The 26,545-nt window shown below is 48.1% G+C and overlaps 1 protein-coding gene across 2 annotated transcripts in view; it reads left to right on the forward strand.

The window, feature by feature from the left end:
- The window catches only part of MAST3 (microtubule associated serine/threonine kinase 3), a 110,298-nt gene that overhangs the window by 20,464 nt on the left and 63,289 nt on the right, over positions 1–26,545 (forward strand). The window contains exon 2 of one of the 2 annotated variants that reach the window (XM_038772169.1): positions 1,432–1,521. The exons of the other annotated variant lie outside the window; for it this stretch is intronic. Coding sequence (XP_038628097.1) covers positions 1,432–1,521 — 90 coding nt within the window. The remainder of the gene's footprint in view (positions 1–1,431; positions 1,522–26,545) is intronic. 2 annotated transcript variants of the gene reach the window in all.

The following is a 26,545-nucleotide window of genomic DNA, read 5'->3' on the forward strand; positions in this document are numbered from 1 at the left end:
ACCCTGCGGGCGGGGAGCGGGGAAGGAGGAGAGTTGGAGCGGGGGCGGGTGGCGGCGGGGGGGAGGGAACTGGGACGGGCCGGCGGGGCGGGTACCGGGGTCCCTAGGAGAAGAGCCGAGGGCGGGGTAAGGCCGCCCCGAGGCTGGGAACAGGTGAAGGGAGGAGGAGGAGGCCAGGTGTCGGTGTCTCCGCGCCGGGCGGGTTTGGGGGACAGCGATGGTCTCGGAAGGGCAGGATGAGCCGGAGCCGCGGGGCACAGGAGAGGGAGGTGGGGGAAGCCCCGCGACATTGGGGGCTCCCCGTGGAGGGGAGGGAGCCCCCAACGTAGCGGGTTTACGACGGGACGGGTCTTGGGGCAGAGCGAAGTCGGGGAGCCCAGGGGGGCGGGGCAGCCATCGGGGCGCTGTTCTGGGCCCGTCCCCCATTTTGTGTCCCAAACCGCCGTTCAAACGGCTTGGACCTGTTGCGCATTTCCTGAAGCGTCTCTGCCCCCGTCGGTTTGCCCCCTCGTCCTCCCCCCACCACTCAATCTAGTGGCAACCCCGTAATGGAACGAAAGAAGTCCGGTTTGTTCTTTTTAAGTCTGCCCCCCCTACGCGTCCCCGGACCTCCCAGGCTCCAGTGGCTCTCAGGAGACAGCTTTGATCGCCTTTCAAACAATTGCCCTGAAACGTACAATTACTATAGTTATAATGGAAAAGTTTGCGGGAGGCGGGGGCAGAGAAAGGGACAGAAAACCATCTCTTTCCTCTCCCAACCACCCTTGCCCCCCAAGCCACATTCAGCTCCTGAACTGTTTCACAGTCCTGGGGTCCCCTGCCTTAACACCCAAGCTAGAGCATCTAGCTCTCACACCTCCCAGGGCTCCTGAAAGAGTCTAATTGCCAGTTGCACCGTGCCCATGTGTACTAGGGTTGAGGCCCACAAACTCATCTCCCCGGTGACCTGGTTTGAGAGGAGGGAGGTTGGAGTGCTGTGCCACCTCCGCTAAGCTGGATCCTTGCACAGATGTCCACACGAAGAGAACACATTACCCCATCAGGAGACCTCCCCTGGGGGTGGAGTAGATTATGGGGGGAGAGGTCATTTTGCAATAGTCATTTTGGGGCTTGAAGCCAAGTCGAAGGAGAGGGGCCAAGGCCCCTTCTAATCAGTGCTCTGTTTTTTTCTACCCATGAGCTCTGCCCTGGGCTTCTAGGGGAAGATGGCTTTACCTTCACTAATCAGCATGGATTCAGTGTCTAGCTGCATGGTCCTATTTGCATGTTTTCTCCCAAGGAGCCCTTAGACTTCTTCCAAGTGCCAGCTATATCTAACCCCTTGACCCTTCCACTGGCCCAAGCTCACCCCCATTCTCTCCAGTGCTGAGGGAAACTGGGCAACAGGGGCCAGTGGGATTCATGTGGCTTTGGTTACATCTTGCTTTGCAGTTTGTCTCCAAGTAGCCAGAGTCCGACCCTCCTCAGCCCCTGCAGCCCGTGCAGTCCCTGCAGTCCGTTACTAACACTGCACCCCTGGAGGTAAGATTGCGCTTGACTAATTGCCCACAGCTACAGAATCAGGAGTCGGTGGAGATCGAGGGCCACCTGCTTTCTGGCCCTCAGAGTGAGATGGGCGGGAAGGTTTTCTCCCGGAATTGGTGCAAGAGCCGAGATCTCAGAAGGCAGAGCCCTGCAGCCTCCACTGAAAGTGAATGATTGCATCTGATCATTATTCCAGGTTCTCCAAGTCAGTCATGAGCAATGTCGCCGACTGAGGCTATTCAGACCTGAGGCAGTGGCACTGCATGTTGGTGAAAGGTTCAGAGGCCATGGTACTTGCCCGTTGCTGGAGGGTAATGGGGTGTGGGGATCTTTCGCTGAATTGCCTAGGGGAAGGAGCATTTGGGTGTTTTAGGGTACTCCCTCCTTCCCTCCTGTCAGAGAGGGGTGGGGTAACCTCTGCTGAAAATCAGGTGATTTCCCCCCACACACACACACACATTTAGGGCAGAGCTCCCTTCATGCTAAGTTTGCTACACGAGGTGTGCTTGGAAGGGAAGGGACCGTGCAAGACCACCCCTTATTGCTTTGGATTAATCAGGAATTGGAATAAGGGGGTTGGGAACGGGTGGGTGAGACAGGGAGTTTCTCCTGCTGGATCCCCGAGAGCCTGCTTCCTAGTGTACAAATGGGGGAGGAGCAGCCCCTTCTGTTGGAGCTGGCAGTGCGTTGCTTGAGGCAGTTCCATAGCTCAGGGGCCTAGCAGCTGCCATGGCAGACCAGTCCTAAAGGCGTCTTGGCTGTAGGATACGGTCATCAAGGATCCCGCCGGTCAAAGCGACCACCAGAGACGGGGCTCCTCGCCGGTCCTCGCCACGTGGAAAGGGTACTTCTCATTCTGGCCAGCAGGTGGCAGCACTTACAAGCACAAGGCTGGCCGGCCCAAAACAGATGGCTGGTAGACTGTGCTATCTCCCCACCCTTTGGGCATCTACTTAGGTTGGGCATCGTCCGCCTGAACCTGTTTCCCAGGAGCCAAGACTTCTTTACTTGGGTGGGGGAAGGGAGGAGATGAAACCCTGGGCCCCCTCCCGGTTGTCCTCCAAAGAGTGACTAACTGATAAACTTGTCTCTTGGCCCTGTAAACCCACCCCTCCTAAGGAAGGTCAGGCCCTGATGGCTGCCCCCAAAGTCATGCTCTGTGCCTCTCTGGCAGCGATACAGTACTTGCCCTCACCACTCTCAGACCTTCCTGCAGCCTCTAGGCTGCCAACAGTCCCTAATGCATACCCTCGGTGGTCAGAGCCCTGGACTAGGTGCAAGGGGATGACAGAAGAAAAGCCAGGCAGTCCTAATCCTCAGAGCGTTCCCAGGGGAGTGGAAGATACAGTATGGACCCCCACACAAAGCACAGATGTCAGCAGGGAAGCCTTTTAAAAGATAACCCAAGGCTTCAAATGTCCAAAACACATAATTTCACATAGAGGTACATGGGGGCTAAAGGGAGGCAGACCATATTATTTTTGTTTGGACAGCCAAGGCATCAGGACATCATCCCAATATTGTACACTTACCCATTCCTTTTCATTCACCACAAGAGTGGGGAGGAGGGTGGCAGGGTATGGATTAAAATCCCTCAGCATTCTGGGCATCTCTACTACAAGTCCCAGAATGCCATGGATTATCAACAGCACCCTCTAGCCCAGAAGTAGAAGACCAAGTGAATATGAACAGTTGCCATTGCAGGTCAGTGCTAGAGGATATGATCTGTCTAGCTGAGAGGTTGGGGCGGGGATTGGGGGGGATGATAAGAAGGGCTGAAGTCACCTCTGACTGTGCCCCCTAGGGAGGAGTAGTTTTTGATGAGAGTCTAAGGCATCTTCTTGAACCTGGCTGTTCCAGCAAGGTCCCCCAGGCTGGGACCTTGCTAACCCAGTCTCCCTTTGCCCCCAACACTGAGAAGAGCAGAAGTCATCTGAACCCCTCCCTGAAGACCCTTAGGGGACACGGTTTGTACATAACCCTCTTGAACAGCAGCCAGTTTGTGATGATCTGTGCCAGGGCCAAGAATTATAGCATGAATAGGGTAAATCCTCAGAAAAGGCTAAACCTGCTCCCCCTTCCAACCTTCTCAAAAGAGGCAAGGGAACAGCAACACCAATGCAGACTGGAAGGACAGAACCACATTTGAAGTAAAACATCTTGGAGGAAAATAGACCTACTTATCCATCTACTCACCTGTCTAGCCCAGAGAACCAGGGCCAAAAAGAAGACAGCAAGCAAGAATAGTAACCGCTTCAAAATACCCTTCCAGCTATCCATGCTCTCTGCTTTTAAATGCAGAATTGCCTTCCCCCAGTGGATATTCAAATAATAATAATAGTTGTATTAAATGCTTACTATGTGTCAAGCCCAAGTACTGTGTGAAGCACTGGGGTAGATACAAGATAGGTTGGACACAGTCCCTGTCCCACATGGAGTGCACAGTCATAAGTAGGAGAGAGGGAACAGGTATTGAATCCCCTTTATATATAGGAGGAAACTGAGCCACAGAGTAGTTAAGTGGTTTGCTCAGGGTCACGCAGCAGAAAAGTGGCAGAGATCAGATTAGAATTTAGGTCTGCTGATTCCCAGGCCTGGGTTTTTTCCACTAGGCCACGCTGCTTCCCTGTGTACAGGGTCAGGGTTGGAGAGCTGACTTGCTGGTCAGGTTCCAAAAGTCTAACTGCAAGTTTAAATCAACCCCAAAGTCCTCTGGCCTTTCAGAGTGTATCAGAGCCTGGGTCCGTGAAGAACTGGTGTTCTGTAGAGATCAATCTGCAGCGAATTGTATCCAAAAATATGAAGTAACTGTTTAAGACTATAGAGGAGGGTGCTCCCCAGTCCATGTCCACAGAGGACCAAATGAGAAAATCGATTTCAATTGCAGTATTAGAAAGTTGGATTAGACATAAGGAAGAACTCTCTGGAGAGAGGGGGACTGGATTAGATAATCAATCGTGTTTATTGAGAGTTTATTGTGCGCAAAGCAGTGTACTGAGTGCTTGAGAGAGTATAATACAAGAGAGTTAGCAGACACATTCCCTGCCCATAACTTCTCCAGATCCTTTCTTGTTAGAATTCTCTTTGTTTGGAGTATTCTTTTTTTTTTCCCTCCCCCCCCACCCCCCATTTTTTTTTACCTGGTCTTTCCCTACTCTGAAGTAAAGGGGGCAGCTCAGGAACTCATCATACCTCTGGCTAGAACCCTTTCTCACAACCTCTCCCTGGGAGCACAGTTGGCCACTCTTCAGGGGCGATCGCCCCCACAGTCTTCTGAGCTCATCCCAGTCTCTAATCCTACCTGAAAGTTTTCAGTCAGGGCTGAAAAGATCCAAAATGGTGGCTATATGACTTACTAGCTCATTGAGGCCTACCTTCCCCCCACCTCCTTTATTATTAATTATTATTCATTATTACAGTGCTCTGCACACAGTAAGCACTCAATAAATACCATTGATTGTTAAATGCTTCATATGTGTCAAGCACTGTTCTAAGCACTGGGGTAGGTAGATACAAGCTAATTAGGTTGGGCACAGTCCCTGTCACACATGGGGTGTGTTGTCAGAGTAGGAGGGAGAACAGATATTGAAGACCCATTTTACAGATGATGTAACTGTGGCCCAGAGAAGTGAAGTGACTTGCTTGAGGTCACACAGCAGGCAAGTGGCAGAGGCAGGTTTAGAACCTAGGTCCTCTGATTCCCAGACCCAGGCTCTTTCCACTAGGTCAAGCTGCTTTCCTTACCCCTCCCTTACATGATAATATTCCACCTGAAATGGCATCATGGGAAGGAAACTAAGCACTGAAGAGCAACCCCTGCCCCTGGAGTGAATCGTTTGTCCTTGAACAACACAGAACAGTATGTGGGCACGTGCCTGTGAATGTGCGCCCACTTCCTGCATTTGGGTCCGTGTACATTTGTGCTAGTACGTGCACGTGTGCATAGGCTAGAGGTGGGGAGACTGTGTGCAAGAGGCTGGTATCCTAGTGATCTGTGCCGCTTATGATTGTCCTCTGTCCCTTTTGTGCCCTGAAGAGAGCAGGGGACCAAGAGCCAGGGAGCCCCCTGAGTGAGCCTGAGCTGAGAGAAGGGTGCTGCCCCTTAGATTGGGGGTGATGGTCAATTTCCTCCTATTCCCCTGCAAATTCTGCTCTTCCTATGCCAAAAGACTGACTCAGTGAAGTTGGAGAGAGCAACAGCAGCAAAGCCAAATGAAGATGTTTTGCCTCTCACGTGGGGTAGGACAAATACACCACCGGGTTAGGCTGGATATTTAAACTTTGTCTGTCTAACCCATTGGCAGAAAACCCAAGGTCAGACCCCTGGCTCATGAACGCAGCAGTGACAGTGTCAACCTCCAGGTTAAGTTATGGGTGTTGTGTGCTTTGTTTGATTTATACATATATAAATATATATATATTTTTAATTTCTTAAATTCCGTGACGTGTTTAGAGCCTGAAATTCCATCACGTCAGAGTCACTAAATCAGGAAAAATGAAAACACAGTCCCCAGAGGAAGTGGGTTCCCTCGGGGATGGCATTTTGGCAGTGCATATTTCATCTGTGGTATCATCGGAGCTGGAGAACATTCCTAAAGCAACCCATGCTGAAAGGCGGGGGGCCTCAGTATGGCACAGCCAGAGCAAACTGCATTCGCCCTAATATTAGTCCCCAGTGGGGGTAGAGGAGAGAGCGCAGGGCCCTGTGATTTAGCTGAGTGTCTCCCCTCCAAAGGCCAATCTAGGCTTTTTTTGGAGCTAGTCTGAAGTCCTGTTGTGAATGTAGGTTGGGAGGAGGCTGCTACTGCTGTTTACTGGGGAAGGCGATCGGTAAAGAGAGCAGGCAGATCTTCACGAGACAGTTAAAAAGAGGATGGTGAGGTGATAAATGGGGAACCCGAGTAGGTCCGAAGATGCGGGACAGGCTACTGTCCACGGGAGGCAGTAGCCACTAGACTAGGACTTTAGGCCTATCGAACCAACGGGTAAACTCTGCCCCAGCCCCAGTCCACTCAGGCTCTTTGCCCTAATCCTCCCACACCCAAGGAGAGGTAAACCGCTGAGCTTGCTGTTATGTAACATCCGAGATGTTAATATGTTACATAAAATCAAACACATGGCTCAGGCATCGTGGGCACCTAACGGGGAAGAGGAGGAGGAGGTGATTTACCATCTTTGGATTCCTGATGCCACTTGCATTTGGCACTAACCTGTCAGCTGGGCAATATTCAGGTCAGTGTCATCACCAGAACAGCACATGTTTCTGGCCCCTAGAATATTAACTCTGACTAGGGAGCCCATCGATTTCTTGTTCTTTGGCTAATTAGATTTTGTGGCACATTGCACACAGCAAATCTACTCTGTGTGTGTGTGTGTGTGTGTGTGTGTGTGTTCTTGCAGGCATAGGGGGAGAGCAGAAAAAGGAGAAAGGGAGAGAGTGTGTGTGTAGGGGTGGGGGTGCAGAGAGGTAAATGTGAGTGTGTGGATCTTGGAAAAGGAGATGGGAGAGTGGGTCCAAGGTGTCTGTATCCACCAATTAGAATTTTGAAATATCCTCAATACGATAACCCTAAAATTAGTGAGGCTGTGTTTGAAGATGGAGGGTGGGGCCCAGCCAGGCCTAGTGCTTGGGGGCACGTGAGTTCTGAATATCCCTTGCAGGATAACAACACTGGTCACACTCTGTCTTCCTGAGGCTGAGAGCAGAGTCCCCTGTCAGACAGAAGTTATTGGATTTAATCCGAGGCTTGGGGGCCTGGTCACCGGGATGGAACATGTGAATCCCTCCCATAAGAATGAGAGCTTGTCTCCTCCAATCAGTCTTTTCATTGTAAACCTATGAGCTACCCCTTTGGCCAGAAGGTTTGAGAACAATAGAAGGCAATTTCAGCTCGGTGATTAAGTGCATTTGCATCCACCGGGGCTCCTTTTAGGTATCCTGGCATGGAGTCTGCTTCCTCTCTTCACTCTTTAAGCATGCCCTGCTGAGGAAACCCCGCCTAGGACAGTAACTGAATAGATACGTTTTAAGGTGTACTACTGTGCTGTTTTGTTATTAGGACTAGGTCCCAGCCTAAAAGTGAGAGCAGGGCTATAATTGGCCTCTGGTTGGAAGTGGTCTTCATCGGGTTTCCTTCTCTCAGGAGGAAGAAAGAACCTCGGCTTTAAAATAAATAAATAAATAAATCACTCCCAGAAGGGTTCTTCCGGTGGGAGTGTGTGGGAGGGATCCATGATTTAAGCAGTGCAAATGAGTTGCTAATAGACCAGGCAGAGGTCATGGACAGTGGTGACTTCCTGCCGCCAAGAGATCAGGGGATGAGGGGAATTCTGGGACAGGATCTGAGATAACACTTGTCCCATTCACACAGAGTTTGAAGGAAGCAAGTGATAAACAAGAGATAATGAGGCTCAGATTTCCACTTTTTTCTAAGAATGCTTTCACCCTAGAAAAGGGAAATCTTTGCCAATGTGCTCATGATTTTAAACCTGTTGGTATGTGAATCTGGGAGCCTTTGGAAAAAAACTTAAAGTAGTTTACCACTGCTTTCAGTTCCATCTGCCCCTCCAATGAACTTCTCTGCTGAGTGTTTTGCACCTTTGGCCTCCCAATACCCACCAACTGATAATGCATAAATGTTCAGAGTAACTAATATATGTTGCTTTATTTGGGACTTTTCCCAAGCCTTTGGAAACACTGGTGACTCTGAGGCAGTTCACCACCCCCTTCTCGTTATTATTTTTGTTATTGATAATAATAGTCATATTTGTAAGTGCTATGTGCCAAGCATTGGGGTAGATACAGGTTAATCTGATAAGCAACAGTCCCTGTCCCACATGAATGAAGCTCATGGTCTACATAGGAGGGAAAACAGAGAAGCAGTGTTGTCTAGTGGATAGAGGCCAGTGTGACCTGGGAGTCAGAGGACCTGGGTTCTAATCCCGATTCCGCCACATTTCTGCTGTGTGACCACAGATGAGTCACTTCACTTCTCTGTGCCTGTTACCTCATCTGTAAAAGGGGGATTAAAACTGTGAGCCCCATGTGGGCCATGGACTGTGCCCAACCTGATTACCTTGTATCTTAAAGACCTCTAGACTGTAAGCTTGCTGTGGGTGGGGAATGTGTCTGTTTATTGCTATATTGTACTCTCCCAAGCGCTTAGTACAGTGCTTGGCACACAGTAAGCACCCAGTAAATACAGTTGAACGAGTATCTACCCTAGTGTGCTTAGAAGAAGTGCCTGGCACACAGTAAGTGCACAAAACAAAAAAAGAGGTATTGAATCCCCATTCGGAAAGGCCCGAGGAAGAAATGTTAAACGATAATGATGAAGATGCTGAAGATGTTTGGGATATTTACTGAAATTGGCTCCCACAAGTGCAAACCTTGTTATTCTGTCTCCTGCAGCTGAGACAAGAGGCCACCCAGTCAATTCAATTACAGATGTTTATTTTGCAAGCTGTGAAGGGGCCTCCCGATTAGAACCACGCTGGTATTTCAGAATTCCCCTCAGAAGGGATGGCTGCAATCTGCTTGAGAATGTAACTTCCTCTGTGGGAACAAGTTTTGAAATCTGCTGCTTTCAGGTTCCCCTCGTCTCTGCCTGTTCCGTCAGCTTCACTTCCCGCTGCAGCAGCCTCTTCGAACTGGAGTGTCCCTTTCAAGTGGACTGGGAGACTTCTGTTTTACTGGCTGACTTTACCCCCTTAAAAACACCAGCAAAGCCGGTGAGTGGAACAGAAAGTCGCCTTGCTCCCAAGAGGCCTGATGGTATTCAACGCTGTAGGACTCTTTAATAATCAATCAGTGGTACTTATTGAGCACGTAATGTATGCAGCACACTATACTCTGTGCTAGAATTAATGGACATGATCCCTGCCCTCAAGGAGTTTACAATCTAGTCAGGGAGTCGGACACTAGAAGAAATTATAGAAAGGAGGAAGAAGGGAAAAATGGATACATACTGAAGTTACTGCTTTAATCAGTCAATCAATCAATAGTATTTATTGAGTGCTTACAGTGTACAGAGCATTATGCTAAGCGCTTGATAATAGGGTATGGAAGATATGTACTGAAGTGCTATGGGAGGTTGTGCGTACCTCTCTCCCCACCTTCAAAGCTTTAATAAAAAAGCACATCTCCCAGAGGCCTTCCCCAACTAAGCTCTCATTTTCCCGATGCCCTCTTCCTTCTGCCTTGCCCTTGCACTTGGATCTGTGCTCTTTATTCACCCCACCCTCAGCCCCACAGCACTTTTTTTCATGGTATTTGTTCAGTGCTTACTATGTGCCAAGCACTGGTCTGAGCAATGGGATTAGATACAAGCTAATCAGTTTGGACACAGTCCCTGTATCACATAATAATAATAGTGGTATTGGTTAAGTGCTTCCTGTGTGCCAGGCACTGTTCTAAGCACTGGAGTAGATACAAGATAATAATTATAATAATTATGGTATTTGTTAAGTGCTTACTTTATGCTAAGCACTGTTCTGAGCGCTGGGGTAGATACAAGGTAATCAGGTTGTCCGGCGTGGGGCTCACAATCTTAATCCCCATTTTACAGATGAGGCAACTGAGGCACAGAGAAATGAAGTGACTTGCCCAAGCTCACACAGCAGACAAGTGGTGGAGTTAGTATTAGAACCCAGGCCCTTCTGACTCCCAGGCCCGTGCTCTAGTCATTAGGCCAGGCTGCTTCTCTACTTACATATCTGTAATTAATTTATATTACTGTCTGTCTCCCCCTCTAGACTGTAAGCTCCTTGTGGGCAGGGACTGTGTCTACCAATTGTGTTAGGTTGTACTTTCCCAAGTGCTTAGTACAGTGCTCTGCACACAATAAGTGCTCAATAAATACAATTAATAAAGTGCTTAGGTGGTGCAAAACAGACAGAAGAAGGGATGTAAACAAGGGAGATTAGAAAGAAATTGGAGAAGGCTTCCCAGAGATGTGATTTTTGAAGGGCTTCGAATATGTTCTGTTGAATTGAAGGGGGAGGAAGTGAGCAAGAGGTTCGGGGAGAGAGGAGGTGAGTAGGTTGACTTAGGGGAACTGAGGTGTGGGCTAGGATGCAGTGGGGGAAGAGAATAGATAAGTAGGGGGAGAGCGCTGACTTGAGAGCCTTAAGGCAGGTGGTCAGGAGTTTCAGCTTGATGCAGAGAGGAGTGGGTAACCCTGGAAGGGTTATTAGGACATGAGCAGAATGACACTACAGAAAAATGATCCAGGCAGCAGAGTGAAGATGGGGCAGAGGCAGGAAGATGGACGAAGTGGAGCTGGGATATGACAAGCGCCCGATCCAATAGAGTGGTGGTTTGAGTGGAGAGGAAGGAGGAGGACCCTGGAAAGTTTGTGGAAGAAGAACTGACGGGATTTGACAACAGATTGAATATGGGGGTTAGAAGAGAGGGAGGTATGGATAATGCTCGAGGCTTAGGGCTTGAGAGATAGAGGATTGCATTTCTGTCAACTCTGTTGGGAAAATGGAAAGGATTTGGGAGGAAAGATGAGTTTAGTTTTGGCCAAGTGGAGCTTGAGGTGCTGCTGGCACAAACCATGTGGTGGCATCCTGGAGACAGGAAGAAATTCATGATTACAGAGGAGGAGAAAGGCTGGGGCTAGCAAAGGAGATTTGGGAGTTAAAGGCGCATAAAGGTGGTAGGCAATAGTCAAAGGGCCAAACTCATGTTACCCTAAAGCTGGGGAGCAACCATTGGCTCGTCATTTTCTAGCTTCTGGCTCTCAAAAGGAGACCTTGCTAGACGATGCTTTCAAGTCTCTCAAACACCAGCTTGAAGGTTTATGTCTTTGGGCGGTTACGGTGCTCAGACTTCTTTACCAAAATTCCTGAAGGAATCACTTCCCTAGGTGAAGAGAATAGGCGCTAATTAGGTCAAGATCTGCAAGGGTTTCAGGGTGACATCTCTGAGTTTGACCATTCATTCCCCGGCATCTCTAGGCTTATTGTTTCATGGTTCACCTCTGGAACGTTGCCCTCTTGAACCCCAGTACCTCTACTATTACAAATTAATCACGGAGAACAGGAAGGAGACAGAACGGAGGGTTGGGGGTGGCTAACATAGGATCAGTCATAATGGGGCTTAGTGGGGAAAAGCCAGCTCTGTTGCTAGGTAGAGCAGGGGAGAGAGGGGGAGAGGGTAGTTCCCTGGGTTTATCTTTCTGTCCATCACTGGGTGTCAGATTTGGGTTTGGAAAATCTGTGAAAGACCCTGCTCTCTCTAAGAATCCACGTGGGGGGAAACGACAGTGGACCAGTTGCCTCTAGGAAGTCTTCCTTCATATCTGGACTGTGTTCGACCTGATTAGTATCTACCCCAGCGCTTTGAACAGTGCTTGACACTTAGTAAGTACTAAACAAATACCAGAATAATAATACCTGCCCTGTAGCCCCTATAGCCCAGTGCTATCCAACCTTGGCTTCACAGACTCTGTCCTCTGTGTAACCTTGGGCAAGTCAGTTCACTTCTCTGGACTTCAGTTACCTCATCTGTAAAATGGGGATTGAGACTGTGAGCCCCATGTGGGACAGGGACTGTGTCCAACGTGATTTACTTGTATTCACCCCAGTGCTTGAACAGTGCTTGGCACATAGTAAGTGTTTAAGTACCATAATTATTATTATTATTACAATAAGTGCTGTGGGGCTGGGGTATCAACATGCTTATGGGGGAAAACAGCCAATTGCAGAGAGGAGGGCAAGTAGGGGAAATGAGGGCTTAGGGAAGGCCTTGGAAGAAATGTGATTTTTGGGGGGTTTTGAAGATGGGGAGAGTGGGATATAAAGGGGAAGGGAGTTCCAGGCCAGACGGAGGATGTGTGCAAGGGGTCGGGGGTTGGGTAGATGAGATGGAGGTAAGGTGAAGAGGTTGACATTAGAGGAGACTGGGTTGTAGTGGGAAATCAGCAAAGTGAGGTAGGAAGGGGCAAGGTGATTGAGTGCCTTAAAGCCGATGGTAAGTAGTTTCTGTTTGATACCTGCCAACTGCCATCATAATAACAAAAATAGTAATGGTATTTGTTAAGCGCTTACTAATGTACCGAGCACTGTACTCAACACTGGGGTAAGTACAGGATGATCAGGTCCCACTTGGGGCTCACAGTCTAAGTAGGAGGAAGAACAGGTATTGAATCCCCATTTAGCAGATGAGAGAACTGTGGAACAGAGAAGTGAAGTGACTTACCCAAGGTCACATATCAGACAAGTGGCAGAGCTGGAATTAGAACCCGGGTCCTCTGTCTCCCAGGCCCATGCTCTTTCCACTAGGCCATCTGCTTCCCATGTAGACTGTGAGCCCTATATGGGACAGGGATAGTGTCGATCCTGATTAACTGGTATCTCCCCCAGTGCTAGAACAGTGCTTGACACATGGTAAGTGCTTAGGAAATACCATAATAATAATAACAATTATTATGGTATTTAAGTGCTATGTGCCAGGCACTGTACTAAGCACAGGGGTGGATACAATTAAGTTGGTTTGGACACAGTCTCTGTCCCACATGGAGCTCACAGTCTCGCTCCCCATTCTATAGATGAGGTAACTGAGGCCCAGAGAATAATAACAATAATAATAATGTTGGTATTTGTTAAAACTATTTACTATGTGCCAAGCACTGGGGGGATACAAGGTAATCAAGGTTGTCCCATGTGGGGCTCACAGTCTTAATCCCCATTTTACAGGTGAGGGAACTGAGGCATAGAGAAGTAAAGTGATTTGCCCAAAGTCACACAGCTGACAAGTGGTGGAGCCAGGATTAGAACCCATGACCTCTGACTCTCAAGCCCGTGCTCTTTCCACTGAGCCACGCTTTGCCCTAGGTCACACAGCAGACAAGTGGCAGAGCTGGGATTAGAACCTATAACCTTCTGACTCCCAGGCCCATTCTGTATCCACTACGCCATGCTGCTTCTTCATAATAATTAGACCCAGAACCCCCCCCATTTTACAGATGAGGAAACTGAGGCACAGAGCAGTGAAGTGACTTGTCCAAGGTCACTCAGTTGTCAAGTGGCAGAACCAGGGTGAGAACCTGGTTCTCTGACTCCCAGGCCTGTGCTCTTTCCACTGTAATAATAATAATAATAATAATAATGATGGCATTTATTAAGCGCTTACTATCTGCAAAGCACTGTTCTAAGCACTGGGGAGGTTACAAGGTGATCAGGTTGTCCCATGGGGAGCTCACAGTCATAATCCTCATTTTACAGATGAGGTAACTGAGGCACAGAGAAGTGAAGTGACTTGCCCAAAGTCACACAGCTGACAATTGGCGGAGGCAGGATTTGAACCCATGACCTCTGAATCCAAAGCCCGGGCTCTTTCCACTGAGCCACGCTGCTTCTCTAGTGCTGCTTTCCATGATGTGCCATATAATTGTGACATTTTTCTTGCAGTTCAACTAGCGTGTAAGTTTGTGGGCCGGAAACCAACTCTATTATATTGTACTCTCCCAAGTGCTCAGTACAGTCATCTGCAAACTGTTAGCACTCAATCAATATTTATGGATTGCTGTGTTCACTCCCTGCCCACAATGAGCTTACGATCTAAAAGGGGAGACAGACATTAAAATAAATAAATACCATTGATTGATTGAAGGCAGAATATGTTTAATTAAATAGTGATATTTGTTAAGCACTTACTATGTGTCAAGCACTGTTCTAAGCACTGGGGTAGATATAAGCTAATCAGGCTGGACATAGTGCCTGTCCCACATGGGGCTCATGGGTTCTTCAGAAGATCATGGGTTCTAGTCCTGGTTCCACCACTTAATAATAATAATGATGGCATTTGTTAAGCGCTTACTATCTGCAAAGCACTGTTCTAAGTGCTGGATAATGATGACATTTACTAAGCGTTTACTATGTGCAAAGCACTGTTCTAAGCGCTGGGGAGGTTACAAGGTGATCAAGTTGTCCCACGGGGGGCTCACAGTCTTCATCCCCATTTTACAGAATGAGGGAACTGAGGCACAGAGAAGTTGTGACTTGCCCAAAGTCACACAGCTGACAATTGGCAGAGCGGTGATTTGAACCCATGACCTCTGACTCCAAAGCCCGTGCTCTTTCCACTGAGCCACGCTGCTTCTCTAAGCCATACTTGTTTGCTGTGTGACCTTGGGCAAGTCACTTCACTTCTCTGGGCCTCAGTTACTTCATCTGTAAAATGGGGATTGAGACTGTGAGCCCCATGTGGGACAGGGACTGTGTCCAGCCCAATATGTTTGTATCCACCCCCGTGCTTAGTACAGTGCCTGGCACATAGTAAGCACTTAATACCATAATTATTATTATTTATTATTTTACAGATGAGGTAACTGTGACTTGCCCAGGGTCACACAGCAGACACGTGGTAGAACTGAGATTAGAACCCAGATTCTAAATATTGGAGGGGGTGATTGAGTTTCCTTTTCTCAGCCCTGGGGATAATTGAACCTGTGCATAGTTACAGCACCTCAGCGTGGGCAATAAAATCTCACTCCCTGTTCTCACCTCCTGAACTAGATAAGCAATGTACACTGAGACCCAAGTTCAGAAAGCTAATTCCTTGGATTGGAGGGGGAGGGGAATAGTGGGTAGGACTATTCTGGTCTCAACTCCATTTTTGGAGAAGGGCTGGATCTTGGTCTTAGAGCAGGAAATACAAAGAATAAATTATCTGTAGAGCCATTTCAAGCATCCAGTTTGCTAGGAGCTGACAGAACCTATCATAGACACAGCCTCTACATCACCCTCTGCAGCCTGCACCAAATCAATCCATCAGTGGTATTTATTGAGCGCTTACTCTGTGCAGAGCACTGTACTAAGTGCTTGGGGGGAGCGAGGGTTGGGGGGAAAGGACTTAGATGGCAAGGCAGCAGTATGGCCTAGTGGATAGAGCATGGGCCTGAGAGAAGGACCTGGGTTCTAGTCCCACCTCCATGTCTGCTGTATAATAATGATGGTATTTGTTAAGCGCTTACTATGTGCAAAGCACTGTTCTAAGCACTGGTGTATGACCTTGGGCAAGTCACAGAATTGAAATGAGGCAGAGTGGATAAATTCCTATGGTTTGTTTTTGTTGTGATTGTTATTCTGGCGTGTACTGGGGAATTTGGGTAAGGGGGCTGAGCTCCACTGTCAGGAGGAGGGGGTCAGCATCATTGTCCTCCTCCATGTTAGCCTGGATTGACTGCACTTATTCCATAGTATTTATTGAGCACCTACTCTGGGCAGAGCACTGTACAAATCACTTAGAAGAGTCAATTCAACAAGAGATGTGGTCTCTGTCATTATGATCTAATGGGGAAAACCAACAGACAAAAAACATCCCCAAATCTCTGACATTGCTAAAAGTAGGAGTATGAAAGGAAAAATAGATGAATTTACATGTATTTATCAAAGTCACTAATATGCCCAAGTGCTAAAACATATGTATAAATGCTAAATGTTGGATGGACATGTGCTGGGGAAGTGAAATTTAAGGTGTATTTTGCATGAGGAAGATGGTTATGAAGGGGGGGAGGGGTGGGCAGGGCAGGGAGGGAAGCTGTTCTAGGAATCTTGTAATCCCCCTGAACAGGAGAGATTCTGCCAGGAGAATTTGTAGTAGCCAATTACATTGTTGGCTAATCCTACTTCATTTGCTTTTTTTTTTTAGTTCATTTTTTAAAAGTAGGTGCAAAAGCTGTTTCTGATGAGAGTACTAGTCCACACAATATTCTAAACCAATCAGGAAGGACAAGGCTAATGGTCTAATCGAGAGAGGTGGGCAGGGCTGGAGTCATCATAAAAAGTATCTTAAGTCAACAGTTCAGAAATTACATTTGCAGCTTCCATGTTCTTTTAATATCAAAGCATATAACTCTTTTCCCTTTTCCCCCTAGTACCTTAGGCAGTTGTGTAGGCGGAAAAGAATCAGCAGTTTCAGGATGGGTTGGGTTAGAATTCACATTGTGGGATATGTGAGGAAAATTTAAGGAATGTTAAATAGCAATGGAGCCTTCCCTCACAAGCAACAGATGACCCTTGGTCCGATCATGAAGACTCGGAGACTTAGAACCTGAGCAAAGGAATTGATGTTGATAGCACTAGAACCTGGGTTCTGATCCCAGGTCCGCCACGTATCTGCTGTGTGACCTTGGGTACATGACGTGACTCCTCTGTGCTGCAGTTACTCATCTGTAAAATGGGGATTAAGAACATGAGCCCCACGTGGGACAGGGACTGTGTCCGACCTGACAAGCTTGTATCTACCCCAGTGCTTCGAACGGTGCTTGGAACATAGTAAGTGCTAAACAAGTACCATAGTTATTATTAATTATCATTAATGCTAGTGGCATGCACAGTACCACTTCTGCATGCTCTCATCCATGCCAGTCGTGCTCCTACCGGGGCAGTAGGTGCAACAAGCGATCGGGTGGCCAGGGGTGCAAGACACTGCCAAGTGCCTGCGAGAGTCCTACATACAAAACCTACTGGGTCAGAGAGCCGACGCTGTAGCCTTCCTGGTGCTATAGACCAGCAGGTGGCTGCTGGGTAGCTGCTGAAGGTCCTTCCCGCCAATGATTACATCCCCAGGCCCGACCCACACCTCACAACGGCGGAGGGTGAAACAGTCAGAGGTAGAGAAATGCTTGCTGGAGTTAGGCCTCAGGGTTGAAGCCTTCTGACTGAACAACCACCAAGGGCATCTCACCTAGCCTGCTAATGTGGCTAGGTGGTACGTCTGCAGACGAGGAAAGCACTGTCATGTGGCTCCTCCAAACCTCCTGTTCCCTTTGGTTATAGAATGCTGCGATGGATGGCCTGAATTCATGGGTCTGGGGAATAAGAAGGATCTGCGTTCTAATCCCGGCTCTGCCACGTCGGCTCGGGCAAGTCGCTTCACTTCTCCGGGCCTCAGTTACCTCATCTGTAAAATGGCCTCACTTTTCCTCATCTCCCACTCCCTTCTGCGTCGCCCTGACTTGCTCCCTTTGCTCTTCTCCCTTCCCAGCCATATCTGTCATTTTATTTATTTGTATTGATGTCCGTCTCCCCCGCTGTAGACTGTAAGCTCGTTGTGGGCAGGGAATGTCACTGTTTATTGTTGTATTGTACTTTCTCAAGCACTTAATACAGTGCTCTGCACAAAGTAAGTGCTCAGTAAATACAACTGAATGAATGAATGGGGATTAAGACTATGAGCCCCTTGTGGGACAGGGACTGTGTCCAACCTGCTTAACTTATGTCTACCCTAGCATTTAGAACAGTGCTTGGCACAGAGTCAGTGCTTAACAAGAACCATAATTAGGATTAGGATTACTTCTGGTCTTGTGTATCTCTCCCCTCTTTGTCCTCTTCCCTCCTTCTTTCTCCTTTTCTACTCTCTTCCCCTTCCCCCTCCCTATTCTCTGCTCTTTCCCTCCCAGATCAATCAATCAATCAATCAATCAATCGTATTTATTGAGCGCTTACTATGTGCAGAGCACTGTACTAAGCGCTTGGGAAGTACAAATTGGCATCACATAGAGACAGTCCCTACCCAACAGTGGGCTCACAGTCTAAAAGGGGGAGACAGAGAACAGAACCAAACATACCAACAAAATAAAATAAGTAGGATAGAAATGTACAAGTAAAATAAATAAATAAATAAATAAATAGAGTAATAAATATGTACAACCATATATACATATATACAGGTGCTGTGGGGAAGGGAAGGAGGTAAGACGGGGGGATGGAGAGGGGGACGAGGGGGAGAGGAAAGAAGGGGCTCAGTCTGGGAAGGCCTCCTGGAGGAGGTGAGCTCTCAGCAGGGCCTTGAAGGGAGGAAGAGAGCTAGCTTGGCGGATGGGCAGAGGGAGGGCATTCCAGGCCCGGGGGATGACGTGGGCCGGGGGTCGATGGCGGGACAGGCGAGAGCGAGGTACAGTGAGGAGATTAGTGGTGGAGGAGCGGAGGGTGCGGGCTGGGCAGTAGAAGGAGAGAAGGGAGGTGAGGTAGGAGGGGGCGAGGTGATGGAGAGCCTTGAAGCCCAGGGTGAGGAGTTTCTGCCTGATGCGCAGATTGATCGGTAGCCATTGAAGGTTTTTGAGGAGGGGAGTAATATGTCCAGAGCGTTTCTGGACAAAGATAATCCGGGCAGCAGCATGAAGTATGGATTGAAGTGGAGAGAGACACGAGGATGGGAGATCAGAGAGAAGGCTAGTGCAGTAGTCCAGACGGGATAGGATGAGAGCTTGAATTAGCAGGGTAGCGGTTTGGATGGAGAGGAAAGGGCGGATCTTGGCAATGTTGCGGAGCTGAGACCGGCAGGTTTTGGTGACGGCTTGGATGTGAGGGGTGAATGAGAGAGCGGAGTCGAGGATGACACCAAGGTTGCGGGCTTGTGAGACCGGAAGGATGGTAGTGCCGTCAACAGAGATGGGAAAGTCAGGGAGAGGACAAGGTTTGGGAGGGAAGACAAGGAGCTCAGTCTTCATCTGGAGTTCAGCTCCAGATGAACTCCAGCCAGGGGTGGGACACCATGTGTCCTGGGGATGGGCTCCTCCTTTCCAGGTCATGTCATCCCATCAGCCATCTCAGCATTTATGCATTTTTCTGGCTTTAGTATGTATTAACGCCTATTATTTATATCCATCCTGTCAATTCTTCCTCCCAAACATCTCCTGGGTCCACCGCTTCCTCTCCATCCAAACAGCCACCACCCTGGTTTGAGCACTCATCATATCATCAGTTAATCAGTGATATTTATTGAGCCCTTACCGAGTGCAGGACACTGGACTAAGCACTTGGGAAAGTACAGTACAATAGAGTCGGTGGACACGGTCCCTGCCTTAAAGGAAATTACAGTCTAGTGAGGGAGACAGACATTGAGACGATTAAGGTATTTAGAGAAGCAGCGTGGCCTAGTGGATAGAGCACAGGCCTGGGAGTCAGAAGGACCTGGGTTCTAATGCCGGCTTTTCCACTTGTTTGCTGGATGACCATGGGCAAGTCACTTCACTTCTCTGTGCCTCAGTTCCCTCAGATCTAAAATGGGGATTAAGACTGTGGCCCCATGTAGGACAGGGACTGTGTCCAACCCAATCTGCTTGTATCCACCCCAGCAATTAGTACAGGGCCTGGTACATAGTAAGCACTTAACAAATACCATTGTTGTTATTATTATTATTATTATTGAAATGAACTATAGAGAGGGGAAATGGCAGAGTATAAGAATATGTACAGAAGTGATCTGGGGTGGGGTATCAAAGAGTTTAGGGGGTACAGACCCAAGTGCATAGAGAATGCAGAAGGGAGGATTAATAGGGTGGGGAAATGAAGGGCTAGTCAAGGAAGACGTCTTGAAGGAGATGTGATTTTAGTAAGGTTTTGAAGACAAGGATTGAGATGGATTGTTGAATACGAAAGGGGAGGGAGTTCTAGGCCAGAGGGAGGACATGAGCAAGGGGTCATCAGAGAGACACGTGAGATCGAGGTACAGTGAACAGGTTGGCATTTGAGAAGCAAAGCATAAGGGTTGGGTTGCAGTGGGAGATTAGCGAGTTAAGGTGGAAACCAATCGAATACCTTAAAGCCGATGGTAAGGAATTTCTGTTTGATGTGGAGATGGATGGGCAACCATTGGAGGTTTTTGAGGAGAGGGGATATATGGAGTGAGTGGTTTTTCAGAAAAATAATCTAGGCAGCAGAGTGAAGTATGGACTGGAGAGAGGAGAGACAGGAAGCAGGATGGTCAGCAAGAAGGCTGATCAATCAGTCATTCATTTGTATTGACTGAGAGCTTGCTGTGTGCAGAGCACTGTACTAAAAGCTTGGGAGAGGACAGTATAACAGAGTTTGGAGACTCGTTCCCTGCCCACAAAGAGTCTAGAGGATGCAGGAATCAAGGTAGGATATGATAAGTGCTTGGATCAGCATAGTAGCAGTTTGTATGGAGAGGAAAGGTCCTTGCTGACCTACCTGCCTCTTGTCTCTCCCCAGTTCAGTCCATACTTTATTCTGCTGCCTGGATCATTTTTCTATAAAGCCATTCAGTCCATGTTTCCCCACTCCTCAAGAACCTCCAGTGTTGCCCACCCACCTCCGCATCAAACAGAAACTCCTTACCATAGGCTTGAGAGCACTCAATCACCTTGCCCCTTCCTACCTTACTCCCTGAATTCGTATTACCACCCAGCCTACACACTTCACTAACACCAACCTGCTGACTATACATCGATCTTGTCTATCTCGCTGCTGCCCCCTCCCCAACATTCATTCATTCATTCATTCAATCGTATTTATTGAGCGCTTACTGTGTGCAGAGCACTGTACTAAGCATTTGGGAAGTACAAGTTGGCAACATATAGAGACGGTCCCTACCCAACAACAGGCTCACAGTCTAGAAGGGGGAGACAGACAATAAAACAAAACATGTGGACAGGCGTCAAGTCATCAGAATAAATAGAAGTAAAGCTAGATGCACATCATTAACAAAATAAATAGAATAGTAAATATGTACAAGTAAAATAGATGGAGTAATAAATCTGTACAAACATATATACAGGTGCTGTGGGGAGGGGAAGGAGGTAGGGTGGGGAGGATGGGGAGGAGGAGAAGAAAAGGGGGGCTCAGTCTGGGAAGGCCTCCTGGAGGAGGTGAGCTCTCAGTAGGGCTTTGAAGGGAGGAGGAGAGCTAGCTTGGCGGATGTTTGGAGGGAGGGCATTCCAGGCCGGGGGAGAACGTGGGCTGGGGGTCAACGGCGGGACAGGCGAGAACGGGGCACAGTGAGGAGGTTAGCGGCAGAGGAGCCGAGGGTGCCGGCTGGGCTGTAGAAGGAGAGAACATCCCACCTCTCACTTGGAATGCCTTCCCTCTTCATATCTGACAGACGATCACTCTCCCCATCTTCAAAGCCCTGTTGAGGGCACATTTCCTCCAAGAGGCCCTCCCTGACTAAGCTCTCATTTCTGCTTCTCCCACTTCTGTGTCACCCTTGCACTTGGATTTGCACCCTTTGTTCACCACTCCTTCAGCCCCACAGTACTTATGTACATATCTGAAATGTAATGTATTTATATTAATGTCTGTCTCCCCCTCTAGACTGTAAACTCACTGTGGGCAGGGAATGTGTCTACCAACTCATATTGTACGGTTTAGTAGTTAGGTTGAATATGTGGGTTGAATGAGAGCTGAGTCCAGATAATGCCATGGTTTACAGGCTTGTGAAACGGTCAATCCATGCTTCCCCACTCCTCAAGAACCTCCAATGGTTGCCCATCCACCTCTGCGTCAAACAGAAACTTCTTACCATCGGCTTTAAAGCACTCAATCATCTTCCCTCTCCTGCTTAGAACAGTGCTCTGCATGTAGTAAGTGCTTAACAAATGCCATTATTATTATTATTATTACTACTACTCGCACATTTGGCTCCTCAAATGCCAACCTACTCACTGTACCTTGATCTCATCTTTCTTTCCATGGACCGCTTGTCCACATCCTGCCTCGGGCCCAGAATGCCCTCCCTCCTCACATCTGACAGACAATTACTCTCCCCACCTTCAAAGCCTTATTGAAGGCACATCTCCTCCAAGAAGCCTACCCTGACTAAGCCCTCATTTTTTTTAATGGTATTTGTTAAGCGCTTACTATGTGCAAAGCACTGTTCTAAGCACTCATTTCTTCTTCACCCACTCCCTTCTGCTTGATTTGCTCCATTTATTCACCTCCCCCAGTCCCACAACACTTAAGTACATATCTGTAAATTATTTATTTACATTAATGTCTGTCTCCCCCTCTAGACTATAAGCTCATTGTGGGCAGGGAATGTGTCTACCAACCCTGTTAAATTGTTATATTGTACTCTCCCAAGTGCTTAGTACAGTGCTATGCACATAGTAATTGCTCAACAAATACGATTGCTTGGAGGATGGTGGTGTTGTCTACAGTGATGGGAAAGTGAGTGGGAAGACACGGTTTGGGCAGGAAGATGAGGAGTTCTGTTTTAGACATGTTGAGTTTGAGGTGCCAGTGGGACATCCAAACAATCAATCAATCGTATTTATTGAGCCCTTACTGTGTGCAGAGCACTGTACTAAGCGCTTGGGAAGCACAAGTTGGCAACACATAGAGACGGTCCTTACCCAACAGTGGGCTCACAGTCTAGAAGGGGGAGACAGAGAACAAAATAAAATATATTAACAAAATAAAATAAATAGAATAGATATGTACAAGTAAAATAGAGTAATAAATATGTACAAACATTATATATATATATATATATATATATATATATATATACAGGTGCTGTGGGGAAGGGAAGGAGGTAAGGCAGGAAGGATGGAGAGGGGGAATACGGGGAGAGGAAGGAGGGGGCTCAGTCTGGGAAGGCCTCCTGGAGGAGCTGAGCTCTCAATAGGGCCTTGAAGGGAGGAAGAGAGCTAGCTTGGCGGATGTTGGGAGGGAGGGCATTCCAGGCCAGGGGGATGACGTGGGCCGGGGGTCGACGGCGAGACAGGTGAGAACGAGGCACGGTGAGGAGATTAGCGGCAGAGGAGTGGAGGGTGCGGGCTGGGCTGTAGAAGGAGAGAAGGGAGGTGAGGTAGGAGGGGGCGAGGTGATGGAGAGCCTTGAAGCCGAGGGTGAGGAGTTTCTGCCTGATGCGTAGGTTGATTGGTAGCCACTGGAGATTTTTGAGGAGGGGAGTAACATGCCCAGGGCGTTTCTGGACAAAGACAATCCGGACAGCGGCGTGAAGTATGGATTGAAGTGGGGAGAGACAAGAGGATGGGAGATCGGAGAGGAGGCTGATACAGGAGTCCAGACGGGATATTATGAGAGCTTGAACGAGCAGGGTAGCGGTTTGGATGGAGAGGAAAGGGCGGATCTTGGCAATGTTGCGGAGCTGAGACTGTCAGATTTTGGTGACAGCTTGGATGTGAGGGGTGAACGAGAGAGCGGAGTCGAGGATGACACCAAGGTTGCGGGTCTGTGAGACGGGAAGGATGGTAGTGCCGTCAACAGTGATGGGAAAGTCAGGCAGAGGGCAGGGTTTGGGAGGGAAGGCAAGGAGTTCAGTCTTGGACATGTTGAGTTTTAGGTGGCGGGCAGACATCCAGATGGAGATGTCCTGATGGCAGGAGGAGATGCGAGCCTGGAGGGAGGGGGAGAGAGCAGGGGCAGGGATGTAGATTTGGGTGTCGTCAGCATAGAGATGATAGTTGAAACCGTGGGAGCGAATGAGGTCACCAAGGGAGTGAGTGTAGATAGAGAACAGAAGGGGACCGAGAACCGAACCTTGAGGAACCCCCACAGTAAGGGGATGGGAGGGGGAGGAGGAGCCCGCAAAAGAGACTGAGAATGAACGACCGGAGAGATAAGAGGAGAACCAGGAGAGGATGGAGTCTGTGAAGCCAAGGTTGGATAGTGTGTTGAGGAGAAGGGGATGGTCCACAGTGTATATCCTGAAGATATAACAGAGATATCCTGAAGGCAGTAGGAAATGCAAAACTGCAAAGGAAGAGAAAGGTCCTAGATTATGAGCCCTCGGACAGGGTCCATGTCTAATTCCCATCTGTGTACTCCTTCCCAGTGCTTAATACAGTGTTCTGCACATAGTAAGGGTTTAATAAATACTGCCACTACTGCTACATCGGAGCCGAAGAGGTGGGGAGCTGGAGAGTCCTCTGCAAAGAGATGGTAGTTGAAGCCATAGTTAGACAGACTACTGTAAGCAGCTTTCTCCCTGGCTTCCCTGCGTCCAGCCACATCCCCTGTTTCTCTCCCCCCACACACCCCCGCCCCGCCGACCTTCAGTCCAAACTCCACACTGCTGCCTAGAACATTTTCCTGGAACAGCACTTAGCACACATCTCTCCATTCCTCAAAAACCTCTACAGGCTACCCATCTCCTGCCTCAAAAAGAAACTCCTTACCATTGGCTTCAGGCTTTCCACCAACTCTCACCATTTCTTAGATTGTGAGTCCTTTGGGGGTCAGGAACTGTCTAATTTTTCCACCAGTATATTTTTTCCCAGCATTTAGTATAATTCTTTGCACAAAGGAGCTGAATACTACTACTCCTCCACACCAGCTCTCTTCACACACTACTCTCCTGGTCCTGCTCTTTGCTCCCCTGAAGCCCATCTCCTAACTGTACTCAGCTCTCATTTCATCCGCTTCATACACTCACACCGTCTGGCCCTCCCTCCCTCTCCCTCCCTACCTTCAGATTCCAAGAATCCCACCGCCTCCGCTCCTCCAGCTTGCCTCGCCCTACTCATTCCCAACACTTGGAATCTATTAACCCAGCAGCCACCTCTAGCACTCATATAGAATTATATTTTATATAAACTTACACTTATCCTCGGCATTTGAAAAAAAAAATATATATATATATTCATTTGTACGTTTCAGTATATTCTGATTCTGCTGCTTGTAGCATTTTTATACCCTTCTCTTCCATTAGTGTAAGTTCCTTGTGAGTAGTGATAGTATTTATTAAGTGTCTACTGTGTGCAGAGCACTGTACTATTCATTCATTCAATCATATTTATTGAGCACTTACTGTGGGTGAGTAGGGGAATCAAACAGGCATTAATCGCCAAATATAACGGTTATGGGTAAGAGAATAGGTAAAAATGATTTTAAAAAGAACCCCACAGAAAGCAAGCAGTAATAAACACCTACACGAGTGGTAAGGTGACCGGGCCAGGTATTTTCATCAGTTTATGTCCACTGTCTCTAAGATTGTAATTTCCTTGCAAGTAGGGATTGCATCTCGTTTTCCTTTTTGTATGTGTCCCAGTCTCTGACCCACACCTCATGGCAGTAAGGGTGAAACAGCCAGCCAGAACCAAGGAAATGCCTGCTGGAGCTGATTCTTTGACCAAAGAATCACCTAGAACATCTCATGTGGTAGACAGGCTCAGCAGGAATCCAGAAATATATCTGGCTGGCATGGGTAATGAAAACTGCAGGAGCTACCAGGGTACCCAGCAACCAGTTCCTGGACTGTCGAGCTATGGTACAACATGGGCAGTATGCTGTGGTCACTTTCAGTGAATGGTATAAATGGAATTAAATGGAATAATCAGTCAAATATGCAGCTATACACAAATCCCAAGGATGGGCACAAATACATGCACAAGTGCAAGAGGCAGCCAAAGAGTTGATAAGAATTGAGAAGCAGGATGGTCAAGGGAAAGCAGACAGGCCCAAGAGTCAAAGGACCTGGGTTCTAATCCCGGCTCCGCCACTGGCCTGCCATGTTATAGGCCTTCCCAGACTGAGCCCTCACCTTCCTCTCCCCCTCCTCCCCCTCCCCATCTCCCCCGCCTTACCTCCTTCCCCTCCCTACAGCACCTGTATATATGTTTGTACGTATTTATTACTATATTTTATTTGTACATATTCTATTTATTTTATTTTGTTAATATGTTTTGTTTTGTTGTCTGTCTCCCCTTTCTAGACTGTGAGCCCACTGTTGGGTAGGGACCGTCTCTATTTGTTGCCAACTTGTACTTCCCAAGCGCTTAGTACAGTGCTCTGCACACAGTAAGCGCTCAATAAATACGATTGAATGAATGAATGAATGTGACGTGCGTGCTTCTATGTCCTCATCTGTTAACTGGGGATCAGTTAACAGTTAACCCCAACGATCTGGCCTCCTACTTCATTAATAAAATTAAATCCATCAGATCTGAGCTCCCCAAAGTCACTGCCCCCACTTCTTCAACCCCCCGGCTCTCAACCCTCTCCGCTACTCTCCCATCCTTCCCAGCAGTATCCTCAGATGAGATCTCCTCCCTCCTCTCAAGTGCTACTCCGGCCACCTGTGCTTCTGACCCCATTCCCTCTCATCTTATGAAATCTCTCGCTCCATCCCTCCTCCCCTCCTTAACTTCCATCTTCAACCACTCACTCTCCACTGGTTCCTTCCCCTCTGCCTTCAAACGTGCCCACGTCTCTCCCATCCTAAAAAAAATCCTTTCTTGACCCCACCTCACCTTCTAGTTATCGCCCTATCTCCCTCCTACCATTCCTTTCCAAACTCCTT

Source organism: Tachyglossus aculeatus, chromosome X1 (genome assembly GCF_015852505.1).
Source record: "Tachyglossus aculeatus isolate mTacAcu1 chromosome X1, mTacAcu1.pri, whole genome shotgun sequence".
NCBI lineage: Eukaryota > Metazoa > Chordata > Mammalia > Monotremata > Tachyglossidae > Tachyglossus > Tachyglossus aculeatus.